Here is a 16,929-nt window from a genome sequence, read left to right on the forward strand (position 1 = left end):
ATGGGAAGAGAGAAAGTCAAACTATCCCTGTTTGAAGATGACATGATTTTATATCTAGAAAAATCCCAGTCTCAGCCCAAAATCTCCTTCAGCAGATAAACAACTTCAAGTGTAAATTTGCTCAGCCATTGTGGAAAGCAGTGTGACAACTCCTCAAAGAGCTAAAAACAGAACTACCATTCAACCCAGCAATCCCATTACTGGGTATATACCCAAAAGAATATAAATCATTCTACCACAAAGACACATGCATGCATATGTTCATTTCAGCATTATTCACGATAGTAAATACATGGAATCAAACGAAATACCTATCAATAGTAGACTAGATAAAGAAAATGTGGTACATATACAGTATGGAATACTATGCACCCATAAAAAAGAATGAGATCTTGTTCTTTTCAATAACATGGATGGAGCTGGAGGTCATCATTCTTAGCAAACTAATGCAGGAACAGAAAAACCAAATACCACATGCTCTCACTTACAAGTGGGAGCTAAATGATGAGAACACATGGACACAAAGATGGGAATAGCACACACTGGGGCCTATCTGAGGGTGGAGGGTAGAAGGAGCAAAAGGAACAGAAAAAACAACTATTGGGTGTTAGGCATAGTATCTGGGTGACAAAATAATCTGTACAATAAACCACTGTGGCATGAGTTTACCCATATAACAAATTTGCACATGTACCCCTGAACGTAAAAGTCAGAAAAAAAGAATTATGAAAAATATAAAAGGAAAAATCAACATTTGAATGACTGTGTGATTACTGTACTAAATACACAACTATGATTCGACATATCATCTAAGAAGCCAAGACACCTAATAAGATTTTGTCAATATTATATAAAAGATAATTTAAACCAAAAGCATTTGAATACTTTATATAGATACCACTATATAATTTATCTGTAAAACATGTTACCACGTAAAAAATTCCATTCTAAAACGCTCCCCCAAACCGCAGTGTCATCTACTAACACAATCTCACAAGCTGTTCTGAGGAGGTCTTGATGATTATCAGTCTGGGTTCATTTTAACTTTGTTGTTGTTGTTGTTACATGTATAAAGAACAGAGATTTATTTTTCACAGTTCAGGGGGCGATTTTCTTTTTTTAGGGTTGAAACCATGTACAAACCTCCCAACTTCAGTCCCAGGGCATTGGAAGAATGCTGAGGTCCTTCTCAGTGGAGCCAGGTTAGCCAAGTGTGAGGAGCAGGGAGAATAATGTTCTTCAATTAGAATTGTAAAAGTTTGTGTTTATTATGTTGATAATATTTTAATTAGTGCTATTTTGAGAAATTAACATTACAATTTAACGACTATTTAATGAGTATGTTAGTATAGAATAAGCAGACTTATTTCAATTAGTTTTTTCTTTTTCTCTGAAACGTGGCATATTTCTGCAACTCACTATACTAAATAATATGAAACCAATATTCTGGGCTCCATGGGTCACTGTCCCACTCCCTGAAGGAAATAATAGCTCTCCTTACAGCAGCCAGCTACCTAAGCTTTTCTTGCCTCTTTAACTATTAATAATTCACCCCATGGCAACTTGAGGCACCTTTTTAAAAGATCAGATTATTTATCTCTCCATTAATCACTCTAAAGTAAAATTTTATAGTATCTTCTCATCACCCTTAGAAAAGGATTGCAAGACAAAACATAGAACAAGTGTTATGTTGTAAGTATTATATTATTGCAGAACAAGTGTTGGATGAGACAAATTATACCAAAAGTAATTATCTAAAATTCCAATTTAATTAGGCAGCTTCTATTTTTATTTGCTAAATCTGGCACCTTAGTTTAGCTGATAAAGAAAACCCCTTTTAGTGTCCTACACACCCTATCCACTCTTGCATCTGCTGGCTTTGACCGCATCATGTTATATCAGTCTCTACTACACTCTTCTCTATTCCTTTGTTTCACAAAATGCAAGCTGACCCATCAGTGGGTTGTGAAGTCAACTCAGGGGCCTGTCTGTGTTGAGAGAGACAGAGAGAGAGAGGAGAGAGAGGAGAGAGAGAGAGAGAGAGAGAACAAAACAAAATTAGAGGAATAGAAACAAAGGTAAAAGTGCATAACATGTAGTAACAGAATAATGCTTCATAAAACTCTAAGCTATACATGTGTGTGTCCCTGGTGTCTCTAGGTGTGTATTAGGTGACAATGTAAAATTATTTTTTTTACTGTGGGTCTGGGTCAAGTATTTTGAAAGCCACTGCCTAGCCACATTGCCTTTTATTAAACCAGCAAGTGCAAACCACTTTTCGGCTCCTGGACCTTTGCAAGATTTTTTTCCCTCTGCTTAGAATGATTCTCTTCTCCATAATACCTTATCTTCCTGATGTGTCTGGCTCCTTGTAATTATTAGGTTCTAAACTTAAATGGTATTGTGTCCAGAATCGGTGGGTTCTTGGTCTCACTGACTTCAAGAATGAAGCCGCGGACCCTCGCGGTGAGTGTTACAGTTCTTAAAGGCAGCGTGTCTGGAGTTTGTTTCTTTCTTCTGATGTTCGGATGTGTTCGGAGTTTCTTCCTTCTGGTGGGTTCGTGGTTTGGCAGGCTCAGGAGTGAAGCTGCAGACCTCTGCAGTGAGTGTTACAGCTCTTAAGGAGGCGCGTCTGGAATCGTTCGTTCCTCCTGGTGGGTTCGTGGTCTCGCTGGCTTGAAGAGTGAAGCTGCAGACCTTCGCAGTGAGTGTTACAGCTCATAAAGGCAATGTGGACCCAAAGAGTGAGCAGCAGCAAGGTTTATTGCAAAGAACAAAGCTTGCAGTGTGGAAGACGACCTCAGCAGGTTACCACTGCTGGCAAGGACAGCCTGCTTTTATTCTCTTATCTGGCCCCACCCACATCCTGCTGATTGGTCCATTTTACAGAGAGCTGATTGGTCCATCTTGACAGGGTGCTGATTGGTGCATTTACAATCCCTGAGCTAGACACAAAAGTTCTCCAGGTCCCAACTAGATTAGCTAGATACAGAGTGTCCACACAAAGGTTCTCCAAGTCCCTACCAGAGTAGCTAGATACAGAGTGTGGATTGGTGCATTCACAAACCCTGAGCTAGACACAGGGTGCTGATTGGTGTGTTTACAAACCTTGAGCTAGATACAGAGTGCTAATTGGTGTATTTACAATCCCTTAGCTAGACATAAAGGTTCTCCAAGACCCCACCAGACTCAGAAGCCCAGCTGGCTTCACCCAGTGGATCCTGCGCGGGGGTCGCGGGTGGAGCTGCCTGCCAGTCCTGCGCCCTGCGCCCGCACTCCTCAGCCCTTGGGTGGTCGATGGGACTGGGCGCCCCGTTGCAGGGGGTGGCGCTCCTCGGGGAGGCTCCGGCCGCGCAGAAGCCCACGGCGGGGGAGGCTCAGGCATGGCGGGCTGCGGTCCCGAGCCCTGCCCCGCCGGGAGGCAGCTAAGGCCCGGCGAGAAGTCGAGCACAGCAGCTGCTGGCCCAGGTGCTAAGCTTCTCACAGCCGGGGCCGCGGGCTGGCGCTCGGAGTGCGGGGCCTGCTGAGGCCACGCCCACCCGGAACTCGCACTGGCTCGCAAGCGCCGCGCAGCTCGGGTCCCCGCAAGCGCCGCGCAGCTCGGGTTCCCGCCGGCGCCTCTCACTCCACACCTTCCCGCAAGCTGAGGGAGCCGGCTCCGGCCTTGGCCAGCCCAGAAAGGGGCTCCCACAGTGCAGCGGTGGGCTGAAGGGCTCTTCAAGCGCGGCGAGTGGGCGCCAAGGCGAAGGAGGCGCGGAGAGGGAGCGAGGGCTGTGAGGGCTGCTAACACGCTGTCACCTCTAAGTATCTTCTTAAAGAGGCTTCCGATGGTGCAATATGTTGAATATTGAAGAGACTGATTCACCTTGCTCTAAAGACCTGTGGCAGACAAACATATTTAATGTAAGGTAAGTCATATACCACTCCCCACTCCACACCCCACACACACAGCCCTCCAATATTATTTGAGTTCACTATTAAAGAAAAGTCCGTATTTTTCTCAGTTGGTTAATACTATTTAGAGAAAGTAATGACACCTACTTTGGAGGTATATTTTATTATTTTATTTGTTAAATGTATTAGTTACTGCAATATCCCTCAAATTTGTTAAATAATGTAACCAAGGAATTGAAATTTACTTTTTAAATTATTTCAGTTGATCTAATTATTTATATAGTTCGTTATAGTGTGTAGGTACCTGATTATTGGAATCTAAACCTTTGTGAAGTGTTCTGTTTTTAATCCACAAGAGGGATTCACATCTCTTAGGGTAAAATAATTTACAGAAATCTGCTTTGAGGCTCAGAGACAAATTCTTCTTGAGTATGCTTACATGAACTAAACAGCTCTCATTTTATCCTAAGTGATACTTATAAAAGCCTTTGCATAATGCCACTCTTTTCCATTTATATAGACTTCTAAAAAAATGAGCATGCTTGTCTTCCAGCTACTAACAACAGATGTGCTTAGCATAAAACATCAGAAGTGAATTTTGCAAACTGTAGCTAAGATCTAGTAAAATTGGAATGAAAATTTGCCTTCGAGGAAGCTATCTGCTATTTTCTTCTGCAAATTTGTCTCATATTTTCCTTAAAGATAAGGGGGAAAGGATAAGCTCTCAGTTATGCCTCTATATTAGCATTACATCTGCTTACCAACTTTAAATATTTTTCTGAAAAGTTTCAATTGGGTCCTTGTGTCAGAGACCTTCAATAAAAGATTTTTAATTCAAAAGAGTTGAAATAATCTATGGCCCTTTGACTTGAAGAAGTCACTTTTAAAATTCAGTTACCTCTGTCATAGAGTTTTCAACCATTAAGCATCTCTTTTTAATTTTTTTTCTAAAATTTGCTCAGGATTTAAATGGAAGCAATAATGTAAACTGAAAAGCATAAGAGATTGACTCTTCTAATTTATGACGAAGAAAACTACTGCATTTGCTTCTTTTAATGTTTATAAGCAATTTTCTAAAATATTATATTCTAAAAGCACACTGATTTTCCTTTTAGTAGTAATTGTGAGAGGTTTTCAAGTTGCAGTCTTTGAATTTTATTCTGATTGTCGGGTATATTATATTTGTGATAATAATTGTGGGAGTATGCTGTTTATTAATAGTATGTTACATTTCCATAGTATTTCAAAACTTCTGAAGCATAAATTTATTCTTTTAAGTTCCAAACTATATTTTTTTTTCTCAAAGCTTTACAAAATGTTTTGCTTTTGAAATTTTAACACACTAAATTCCACTTTCAAACTAGGTGGTTTGGGTTTTCTTTATCTCCCCAAGACTTGAAATCTTTTCAATTAGGCTTCTTAGTTGACTTTGCTCAACTATGACATGAAACAATTAGCTTTTTATTAAATCTACTAACCATCAAAAAGCACAATGTAGATGTTTTGTAGCAGATAAAGTAATATCTTTTCTCATAGAGTAAGCCTTTATTTCAAATAAAAGTAATAAAATTATGCTTATTGCTCCCAATTTATCTTGGTATATATTTCCAGAAATACTATGCAGTCATGAAAGAAGTTGACAGTAACAGTGGGTACCCCATTTTTTGCTGAACTGATTAGTTTTGTAATATAAATTGCATGAAGACAAACCAAAAGTTTGTTCCACATTAATGCACTAATAAAATTGATTATTTGATTTGCTACTACAGAATACATTTTAAAAACTAGTCACTATTTGAAAAATTGTTTCTGACTTGTGGTTGCCCAGATGTCTTGATTGCAGAACAACCCCATTCCTGAATGTAGGCACCAGGCAGCTGTTGTTTTCTTCTCAGAACTTGACAGTTGCAATAATTTAAAGCCAAGTCCTGATGCTTTGCTGAATTAGTTATTCTCTTCTCACCATATATAGTCATTGACATTTCATAACATTTGAGCATCTTGCTCACTCTTTCATTGAATGAACATGCCACTGAAATCACAACAGTGACTGAAAATTCAAGGAACTGGAATAATTTTGATGATCCTGAATTAATTTTTTAATATAGAAATTTCTATGAAAGGAAGGTAATAAATACTGCAAAGAAATTGACCATGACATCATCACATATATCTGTTGTATTTAAATTTCAAGATTTCATTTATAAATGGATTAAACACTATACTTTTTATATTGTTCCCAACATTTTGTCTCTGCTTGTGTGTCACGCAATACATTGGGAATCTTCCAGGTGTGATTTTCATCACTTTAGCTTTTTCCTACTTCTGTGTTGCCCAAGTTACACCATTCAGCAGCAAGTAGCTGTAGTGTTAAGTTTGCATGTTAAGGCTTTCCTGGAATGTACTGAAATGTGTCCTTCAGCATGTCCAGTTTTAATACCTAACTTCTCACAAAGTGAGAATTTTGCAAAGCATCCAGAAGTCTCATGTATACTAGAATTTTAAATCTAATATTTTTGCTTATGTACATAAGATAAATTGAAGTTATTTTCTTTTTTTTTCGCAAGCCAAACTGTATCCATCTTCATTAAAGATACTTTCCATAAACAATCATGGTATTTCAGGCAGGACGTGGGCAGACAGTCGTTAACAGTATACAGCAACTTTCAAACTCCTTTCTTCAACGGACTACCAAAAATCAGAAAGCCACTATAAAACTCAATGAAGTCTTCATCTGATGCTCTGAACAGGGAAAGCTTAGAGTGAGGGTTGACATTTCACATTTAGCATGTTGTTTAACAACTTTTCATGAGCTGACCCTGACTTTCAGGAAGTGAAATGAAAATGGCAGAATTTATCTTAAGATCCACAATCTAGAAACGGGAACCAATGCTCTTTTGACAGGTGCCATCTCAGTGGCATCACTGGAAGTCCAGATTGCCTGACACACTGGTTACCAAGGATTGGGGGTCAGGTCCCAACAGATGTCTGGGTTTTAGGGAGTTAAGTCTCTGCTGAAAGATGGAAAGGGAGTGAGGACATAAAAATGAATTTGTTTTTCCATACCACAAGGCTTTTGTGCCAAGGTGAACGTGTGTGCAAAATCAGGGAATCTCTCCTCCTGGGAGCCAAAAAGAAGTCCCTCAAAACTAGAAGAGAAAGATATTTTCCTTACATCAATCCAGCTTCAGAGACATTCTATTAGTTACATACGCCGCTTCCCCCTAAAATACCAATGAAGTGTTCTGTGTGCTAACAACATAGCTTAAAAAAAAGTAAAACAAGATTCTGCATTTTTATAAAACTTGATCAGAATAGTATTTCAAACTGTACAGTCACCAGAAGTACACACTTAATCAAAAAGGCACACACTCCACTTGGCATCTCCAGCACCTTCAGCTTTCTGTGCCTGGTCTGTTTTGGAATCTCTATTTTCTGCAGGGTTATTCCCCTCCTTGCCTGCATCAGCTTTTCCCTTTTTCCCTTTGGGTACCTTCTCTCTCTTCTTTGCAGGGGCCCTTTTAGGTTCGGGCTCTGGCTTTGGAGGAGCAGGTTTAGCAGACAACCTCGTGGATCTTCTCTGTGGTTCATGCTTCACCTTGGTTTTATCTCCTTCAGCCTTTCTCCTGGGCATGGTGGCGGCGACAGCAGCTGGACGTAGGCGCTGGGCACGGGATGCAGCGGTGCGCGGGCTTTGGTCGGTCAGGGGATGGTTCTCGCCTCTTCTTATGCACACTGTTCCTGGAGTTATTTTCAAGATATCAGAAAGCACCTTTAGATCAATTGTCACTTTATGCCTATGGCTGAATAGAACAAATTTAAATGTAAGGAACTTGGCTTGGCTCTATTAGCTCTGCAAAGGACACTGTCTATTTGATATAACCATGATGTCCACGAGAATGTGCCTCTCAAGTCTCTAGCTGCAGGGAGCTTAACTGTCCGAGGGCCTAGCAGCAGTGCCCTGAAATTCACATAGATTCTTGCGCTGATGGACAACCTCAGGCTACTCCCAAAGATTGAGTATGGCAGGATACCAATGCAGGCTTGTTCCTGGGAGATGCAGCTGTCCTCTGATGCACAGCTTTGGCTTGAGGACTCTTCATCTGCCTTGCCTAACTGCCTAACTTGCCTTAAATATACATGGCAGTTTGAAATGCTGCCACACTAACTAATTAAAATTTACCTCCCTCTTTTATTATTATTTTTTTTAGCAGTATCATGGTTTAATGACTCTGTGAGCATCCGTTAGCTCTCTCCCCATTTTCTCTCACAGGTTTTTCCTCTATGAGATTTCTTTCTCATTAAATTTTATTTTGGTGCCGCTTCTCAGAGAATCTAGAGTAATATGACAACCAATTCTTATATTCTGAAGTTTAACAAAAAACTCCATAAATATGTAGACCGTTTATTTTTATCACAATAAAGTGCATTGTTGTTACAAAATATTTGAGAACATCAGAAATTTTATAAGTAATTTCAAATAATTAGGTGAATAGAGAAGCTATCAATTATAAACTTAAAAAAGTACTCACTATATCTCGGTACCTAGAGATGTAGAGATAAAATATAGAGTTTACCTCCATATCACATCCATTAAAATTATCATAGGAATAAATGACTTAACACTTTTAAATATTTTTGCAAGGTGATTAGATTAGCATGTAATCCATAAGAGTTAAATATCAACTTATTTTATATTGAGAGTGTAAGTATAACCATATTTCACATTTCAAGATTGTAATGATATATTCATGTATTTTTCTTTTCCCACTAGAAATCTAGACTAACACTACACTATAAATTCCCCATTAGTTTTGATTTCCTTGAGGATAGAGACCATGATTATTTTACTTTGCATTTCAAGTACTAGTAAATACCAAATTCAGAGTAAGTGCATAATGAAAGTTCTCACACCTTCCTACTCAAACTGTTGTCCAGGGGCCAGGATTATTGGCATCACTGGAAAGTTATTGGAAATTCAGGATCTAAGATTACCTACAGGACTACTGGTTCCAAATTGGCACTTTATCAAGATCTCTAAATGGTTCATGTACACATTAAAGTGTAGGATGAAGTGATACAGAACCCTTGTCTAACCTTCCTATTTCTTCTTTCCTAAGAGAATCTCAGCTTTAATCAAATAGTCTCCTCTGCCTCATAGCCGTTTATTCTGGGAAAACATTTATTTAGAAGAGAAGCCATATTTGTCTAAACTGGTGATGGCATAATTCTGTTTGAAATAGACTTGTTTGGCCAGGTGTGGTGGCTCACTCCTGTAATTCCAGCACTTTGGGAGGCCAAGGCGGGCGGATCACGAGGTCAAGAGATCGAGACAATCCTGGCTAACACGGTGAAACCCCGTCTCTACTAAAACTACAAAAAATTAGCCCGGCTTGGTTGCGGGAACCTGTAGTCCCAGCTAATCGGGAGGCTGAGGCAGGAGAATGGCGTGAACCCGGGAGGCGGAGCTTGCAGTGAGCCGAGATCGCGCCATTGCACTCCAGCCTGGGCGGCAGAGCGAAACTCCCGTCTCAAAAAAAAAAAAAAAAAAAAAAAAAAAAAAAAAAAAAAAATTGATTTGTTTATTCGTAAGTCAATGAGTTAAAAGGGATGCTGGAAGGAGAACTTCTGGCCAAGGTGTTATGATTTCAATAAGAATAAAAACCCTTTTCTTATCTCTGGATGTTGTTGTATATTGGACCTTTAAAAGACTCTCAAGAAGTATCTTAGCTTTTTTCTACTTGTCTGATAATGAAGCCCAAAGAAGGAAGATGGAACCATGAAAAACAAAAGACAAATGGAAACAGAGCCCTGACCTATTGTAACTGTCGCAGCATTGGTGGAATTCTTGTTATATGAGATAAAACAAAGAAACAAATTGAAACAAAGCAACAACACAAACTTACATGTTTAAGTAAACTAAAATTGAAACTATTTATTTTTTTAATTGTTTTTTTTTAATGTTGCAGCTGAGGGGATTCTATCCCATACAAGTTTGAAAGAATGAATGAATGACAGGAAATGAAAATACAAGTTCTGTTGCTGGGTAGGGAAAGAAAATAACCATCATTAGTTTTATAGTCATGGTTGCATATTTTTCTCTGCTCAAGTGTTTGTTTTATATTTATTTTTCTGTATTAAAATTCACCACAGTTCTTTTTCCTACAAATCCATATTACTTCTAAATAAAATCAAATATTCTGTCACAAGAAAAAAAATGAACATATTTATCGTTGAAATGTTTGGACAATTCAATGAGAAAACAAAAGCAGTTAAGTTCGTTATTTATCTTAGAATGATGGCTATCCTAAATAATATTTTACTTTTTAACCAGAAATATTTATATCAGTTAGTCTAAGAAGCCTTCTTTACTCATATAGATATGTACCTCTTGAATTATCTTTATACATGGGTACAATGGTGAGATGAATTTCGTGTACTTTTAAGAAGTAGTACAGGATAGAATTTGAGACATTATCATCATTGTCGTTATTATTTTTATGTTAGTTGGCCTTTATTGTGTACATTAAACACTAGGCACTATTCTACATGCTTTACAAGGGTTGACATATTTAAACCTTACAACAGCTTTATGAGCCTGGTACACAAGAATTATTGTCTCCATTTTTTGGATTAAGATGTCTCAACTTTGACACTGCTGATATTTTGGGCTGGATAATTATTTACTGTGGGAGGTGCTACTATGTACTGTAGGATGTTTAGCAGCATTACTTGCGTCTGCCTTCTAGATGGGTTGAAAACCACTTTTACAGATTAGGAGAATCAAGCATTGAAAGTATGCAACCCAAATTTCCCATTAGGACTACTGCAGTCATTCCCTCAGCTGCTGTATGTTTTGGAGCCATCAGATGAGTCTGTCCTTGGGAATTGTTTACATATGACCTATCACAGAGTTATACATATAAGAAGTGGTAGAGTCAGGATCCAGTCTCATGCTGGATCAGGTTTCCATGCTCTTAGCCATTATGCCGTGTTGCCTGTCTTATACCTATCATTAATGGAAAGAAGACAGCAAGTGGAAATGAAAAGCTATGCATTTTATTCTTGTCATTTCCTCTGCCTAAAATGCCTTGACTTCCCTACATGTGTTTGATTGATCCCATTCATTAACCTATCCTTGTCTCATCTTATATATGCCAGTTGAGATTTCCTGTTATCTGTAGGTTGTTTTACCTACTACCAAGCCAAGCAGAATATCAGGATATCTTACTTCATAAATCAGGGAAGGTTAGAGATAGATGTAGCTGCTCCTTGCCTGAATGTCGATGCTCTGAATTTTGAACTCTGTGATGTTTCACCTCAGATGAGAAATTTATCCATTAACCTTTCCTTTAATTTCAAGAAGCTTCCCTTTCTCCTTCCTCTAAACAAAATGCTCATCTTCCCTATCTTTAAAGTTCACATACATAAATGTAAAATGAATGAACAGAAACACTAAAAATCATTGAGTTTCCTTCTCTTTAAAAAATATCTTCTTTCTCTTCCTCTGGTTATCATCACACTTGGTGAAAATGTTACCAATGATTGTTATACTATGTAGGTCCTGGTCATCCCGTTAAAATCTGACTTCTTCCTTATTTTCACTTTTTAGGAACAGTGTTTGTCATTGGAAACCAAAACCTTATTGACTTCTTGTTCAGTTACTTTGCTACCCCTCTAAGAATGTGATAAGGATGGACAAACACTCCATTTTGACACTCTCATCTTCCATGGCCTATGAGATTCCAGTCTCTCCTTTTAATCTGATTTAGCTGAATGCTTTTTAAAATAAGCCTATTTTTCACTATTTTCTCTGTGCATTGAGGATGTTAGTGTGGACAGCTTGTGTTCTTATGCCAGGTCTTCATCTTGAGCTGTCTCTTCTAAACTGCCATGGCTGAAACAACCATACATATTCATGTGACTTCAGAAATCTATATTTTTTTAGCTTCAGCTCTACTTTTGAGTTCTACAAGAAGCTAACAGTTCTACAAGAAGCTTCCCCTAAAAATCAAACACTGAATTAAATGCTCTAAGAATATCAAATAACTTAATTCACACAGAAATTCTATAAGGTAGGTACAGTTATTCTCTCTGTACTTCCAGGGCCAGTCAGAGTGACTATCATATGGCAGTTGTTGAATGATAATGCCTGAATTAAATGATTCTCACCGAAATAGTCTTTACAGCAATATCTTCAGAGACCATCCTCCATTAAAATACCACCACAAGGACATTAAGCAGAGTGCTATTCCGGAATAAAAAGCCTGCACTTGTGAACTTCCATGCCTTTGCATATGCTGTTGCCTTGGCTTGGAATGCCACTGTTTGTTAACAATCCAGTTGTTTTTTAAGATCCAAATTGTTTCTGTGATGTTTTCCCCTAAATTCCATTTTGTTTCATCACCACCCTTTCCATATTTGCTAAAGAGAGTTATTCTTTTCAGTCTGTCCTGTCTCCAAATTTCTGTATGTATATATATATATGCGTGTGTGTATATATATATATGTGTGTATATATGTGTATATATGTGTGTATATATGTGTATATATGTGTGTATATATGTGTGTGTATATATATGTGTATATATATGTGTGTGTATATATATGTGTATATATGTGTGCATATATATATGTGTATATATATGTGTGTATATATATATGTGTATATATATATATATTTTACTTTAAGTTCTGGGATACATGTGTAAAACATGCAGGTTTGTTACATAGGTATACATGTGCCATGGTGGTTTGCTGCACCTATCAACCGGTCATCTAGGTTTTAAGCCCCGCATGCATTAGTTATTAGTCCTAATGCTCTCTCTCCCCTTGCCCCCCTCCCCCTGACAGGCCCCAATGTCTGATGTTCCCCTCTGTGTGTCTATGTGTTCTCATTATTCAACTCCCACTTATGAGTGAGAACATTTGGTGTTTGGTTTTTTGTTCCTGTGTTAGTTTGCTGAGAATGATGGCTTCCAGTTTCATGGTATATGTATTTATAAAAGCGTGCTTAAGTTCTCTTTTGAATTGTGTTTTCTTTAATCCTTTCTTCAACTCTGCACAGTTTTCATATAGCATGTTTTTAGCATGAGGTAAATATTCAACTAAATATTATTTCAATTGAATTAAAATCAAATAATTATCTAAAGCAAATACCTACTTTTATGTGTCTTATCGTTCTATGTGTATATATTCTCTGTGCATTGAGGTACCTCTGTTACCAGTTTGTAATCTGATTTATCAGCATCCATCAGTTAGACATAGTACTTGTAGAATAAATGTATGAATGAATGACCCACATCGTTCTGAATGTATAAGGTGTTGATTTTATTATTCCATGATTATTTTATATTAAACATTTAATTATTGAATTAGTTGAAAGTGGAGTCTGAGTAGGAAACCTGAACCCAGAGGTACAAGCGTAAAGGTATTAAAGGCTTATTTAAACATTTATCTAACTATCTATTAATTGAAGGATTTTAAATTACTAGTCAATATCATAAATAGTCATTATCATGTGTAATAGGGCCAGCGTTCAGATACTACAAAATTCAGTCTTTATTTAGCAGGATTCAACCTTTACATGGAAAGATTCCTGCTTTTGATTAAGAATGAATTCAAGCATTATTCAGAGACAATTATGTGAAGCCTACATATAACTCATCTGTATGTCCTTTTGAAATGCAAGCGCTTGAAGTAAAATCTTGAAATAAATAATAGGAGCAGAATTCCCAAATGATAGATACCTTAGTATCATAATAAGTAGAGTTCTATTAAGAAGGAATTAGAAAATATGCAAATTTCTTTACATCTATGCATACTTTAAAAAGTCTTAATAAAATTAGATATTTAAATCAGAGTAAGAAAATTTTAATTTCTAGTAAGGGGAAGAAGATATATAACAACATTTTTGTCTATAATATGGTCTATAATGGAATTACAAAGAACATTTATAAATATTTTATAAAATTAGAAAATATACTTACTTAGAAGTTTATAATTATTTGTAGTATACTGCAATAGTATTTGTAGATGTGTTCTTAAAGATATTGTGAAAAAGGGATCACAAGTTTGCCAAAGAGAGACATTGCAAAAGGATATTTACCATGTTTATTTAAACATAGTGTAGGATAGGGTGACCTGGTCTTCTGCTTTATAAGGACAAATTCTTGGTACAGTTCAACAGTATCAAGTTGATCAGGCTTGAAAAGGCTATCTCATGTTGATTAAAATCAAAAGTGACATATAAAAGTTACAATGCCAATTTATTTTCTTACAATAGAAATATAACTGCCATGGCACATTTCCTTTAGGCAAGCTGCATGAGAAAACCATTATCAGAAGATTGCTGGCTGAATACGGAACCAGAACTGGTGTTAGAGAGGCTGGGATATAGCTGAGCGGTAGTTATGTCATTTGAATATTTAATGCCCACAGGCTAAAACACCAAATGTATCCATTTTCTCAATAGATTTACTTTTTATTCCATATGAGGGGTTCAGTTATTGGTTCAAGGCAATCTCTTCCTTGCTTAATGATGGATGACTGCTGCCAAAATGCCTCCTTTTTTCTTTGTATACCTTTCTGACAATTTTCTTTTCCAGTTGGCACATTTTTAAACTTAGCAGGTAATTTATTGATCCATTTACTGTCAAGTTCCTCTTGCTGGCAAGTGATTCTGTTCTCATATAATATATTTGTGTGTCTCTGATCTTACGTATGCTTGTTGAATTTAGAATTTAACTGCCAAAGTGAAATCTTATTCTCATGTCCCACTTCTTGGTGGAGACATTTTTGCCCTCTCTATGCCCTCATGAAGCCAATGAAAGCATAAAATTAGATTTATAGAAACACACACACACACACACAATACTCTTATTATTATTGTAGGCTGCATTTCTACTGCTATCATTTTGTAGACCAATTATGGTTAATGAGATAATATTTCAAAAATTTCCCCAGTTTCTGTTTCAGATAATGACTTTTATTTGGCAATGTGGAAAATCTTTATTTGATGTTGGCATTACATTTGAACTGTTACTTACATATAAAAGTACTCAGTGACATTTACCAGGTGACTCTGTCTGTGGCAATTAAGTGGTTGATTAAAAATAACATTCTTACATTCAACCAAATATTAAATTATTTGAATAAAAGATTATAAATGAATTCAGAAATAAATTGTAATTGGTTTACCTTGTATTTCAACAAATTGTTGAGCAGTTCAGTCATTTTGAAATACATCTCAATGTTGATCTTTATACCCTACGTATCTCTAAATAGAAATTCTGAAGGAATATATTCACAGTAGGCAGAGTCTCTTGAGAAGTAAAACTCTGTTGGTCAAGCTGCATATAAGGCTGACATTAAATGTATGCATGCATCCCTTTTTCTTGCATTATATTAATTTGCTTTTTAAAAAACAATTGTGTTGTGCTTTATGTTTGGGATTTGTATTTTCAGTCTTTAGTGAAACTAATTCTGAAACACAAAAATACTTTTCCTAAAATAAGCAAAAATAATATTTGAAATTCAATTGAAATAATTTTTGTGGGAGAACTAAGATGCAAATAAGCAATACATATAACTTTTTACTATTTCTGATCAACAGACTTATTGAGTTTGCATTTAAAGATAAAAACGAGTTTTAATTTTTACTTTATTGGCTTTGTGATATAAACAGATCACTAACACTTCACTCTCATAATTTAAGAGGAGAAACAGATATTAAAACTCAAAGGCATATATGTCTTATGACTTTCATTGGGTTTAAATAAGTATGGGGCTAGCATTATTCTATGAGTTGCAGAATATAAGAAGTCTTGAATTTAAGAGTCTGTCTTTAGAACTCAACCAAAGATGCATGTGCACACGCACACATGCGCACGCGTGTGTGTGTGTGTGTATAATATTATTAACTCTATTAAAGCAGTGTGGCAGTACGGAATATGAGAAAGTGTTTCCTGGCAACCATGTTGAAAGAGACTGAACTCTATGAATATTTGGTCCCTTCATAAAAATCAAGAGTGGATTTGGATAATTAGGTTACTCATGTGTCTGGTCTCTAGAAGGTTCTTGGTTACATCCCCTTTGTTTCCCTATAAATAGCTGTTTCTATTTCTAAAGCTATTTTAAAACATTGGGAATAATTCTATTTTCTTATGCATGTAGCTCTACTTATCTTTATGCCTAGTTTTTATCTTGTAAATTAATTCTGCTGCTGTGCATTTGACCTCAAATTTTGCTTATATTCTCTGATCAAACATTATGATGTATGTGTCTGTGTTGGTGTCTGTGTGTGCATGTGTGTGTGTGAGAGAGAAAGAAGGTAATATTTTTGCTCTTAAACTTTTATCTGTATTTAATTTACTGTGTTAATATTTCACAGAATATTTGAATTTCTGGTAACTAAAAAGTTAAGTTAAACCTGGTAGGATGAATACCTCATTAATTTATCTTAAAATATTTTCCTTGTTTTCAATTATAATTTTGTAAATGCACTTAACTTTTAAATAAGTTTGTTAGGAAACACACTGTGTTCCCTAGAAATGAGAAGTCAGTATTTTGGACAAAGTGAGGTTTGTTTGACAGGTGACTAGCTTTTTAAATTGGGAGATCTGATATAAAATCAAAACAAAACCTAAAAGTTCAGACTACTACTTGGTTTTCTTCAGAGTATCTCAGTTGAGATAATATCAGTAAAATGCAATCGGGAACTTGCATTCCTATTACAATTGTAATTATTGCAGGAATTTGTACTAACTACCATAAAAAAATTAATTAATAGAAAATAATTGCTATGTTCAAACAAGATTTCTACATCTTAGTATTTTTTATTTATTAAATCTACTGCGTGGGGAAAACTCTTCAAACAATTTCCCACAGGTCTTTGGAAACTCTTGCCATGGTTTCTACACTTAGGAAGGTCAGATGACTAGAAGTAGTTTTATTAAGCTATTTAGCAAGTTAAAAGATAAACCAGTTATAATAAATAATTTTTCATTAAGTTTTTTTCTAAGGAAATGTACGGAA

At 36.4% G+C, this 16,929-nt stretch overlaps 1 protein-coding gene across 1 annotated transcript; it reads right to left on the minus strand.

Annotated features, from left to right (window-relative positions):
- Window positions 1–7,246: 7,246 nt before the first annotated feature.
- On the minus strand, window positions 7,247–7,528 carry LOC129041568 (non-histone chromosomal protein HMG-17-like). Its single transcript, XM_054497069.1, has one exon. The coding sequence runs from the start codon at window positions 7,526–7,528 to the stop codon at window positions 7,247–7,249; it is 282 nt and encodes a 93-aa protein (XP_054353044.1).
- Window positions 7,529–16,929: the final 9,401 nt, after the last annotated feature.

This window comes from Pongo pygmaeus, chromosome 6 (assembly GCF_028885625.2).
Source record: "Pongo pygmaeus isolate AG05252 chromosome 6, NHGRI_mPonPyg2-v2.0_pri, whole genome shotgun sequence".
Taxonomy (NCBI): Eukaryota; Metazoa; Chordata; class Mammalia; order Primates; family Hominidae; genus Pongo; species Pongo pygmaeus.

Bases quoted from the DNA above. Each gene is read 5' to 3' on its own strand.
- LOC129041568 (XM_054497069.1), bottom strand. From the start codon at position 7,528: ATGCCCAGGAGAAAGGCTGAAGGAGATAAAACCAAGGTGAAGCATGAA.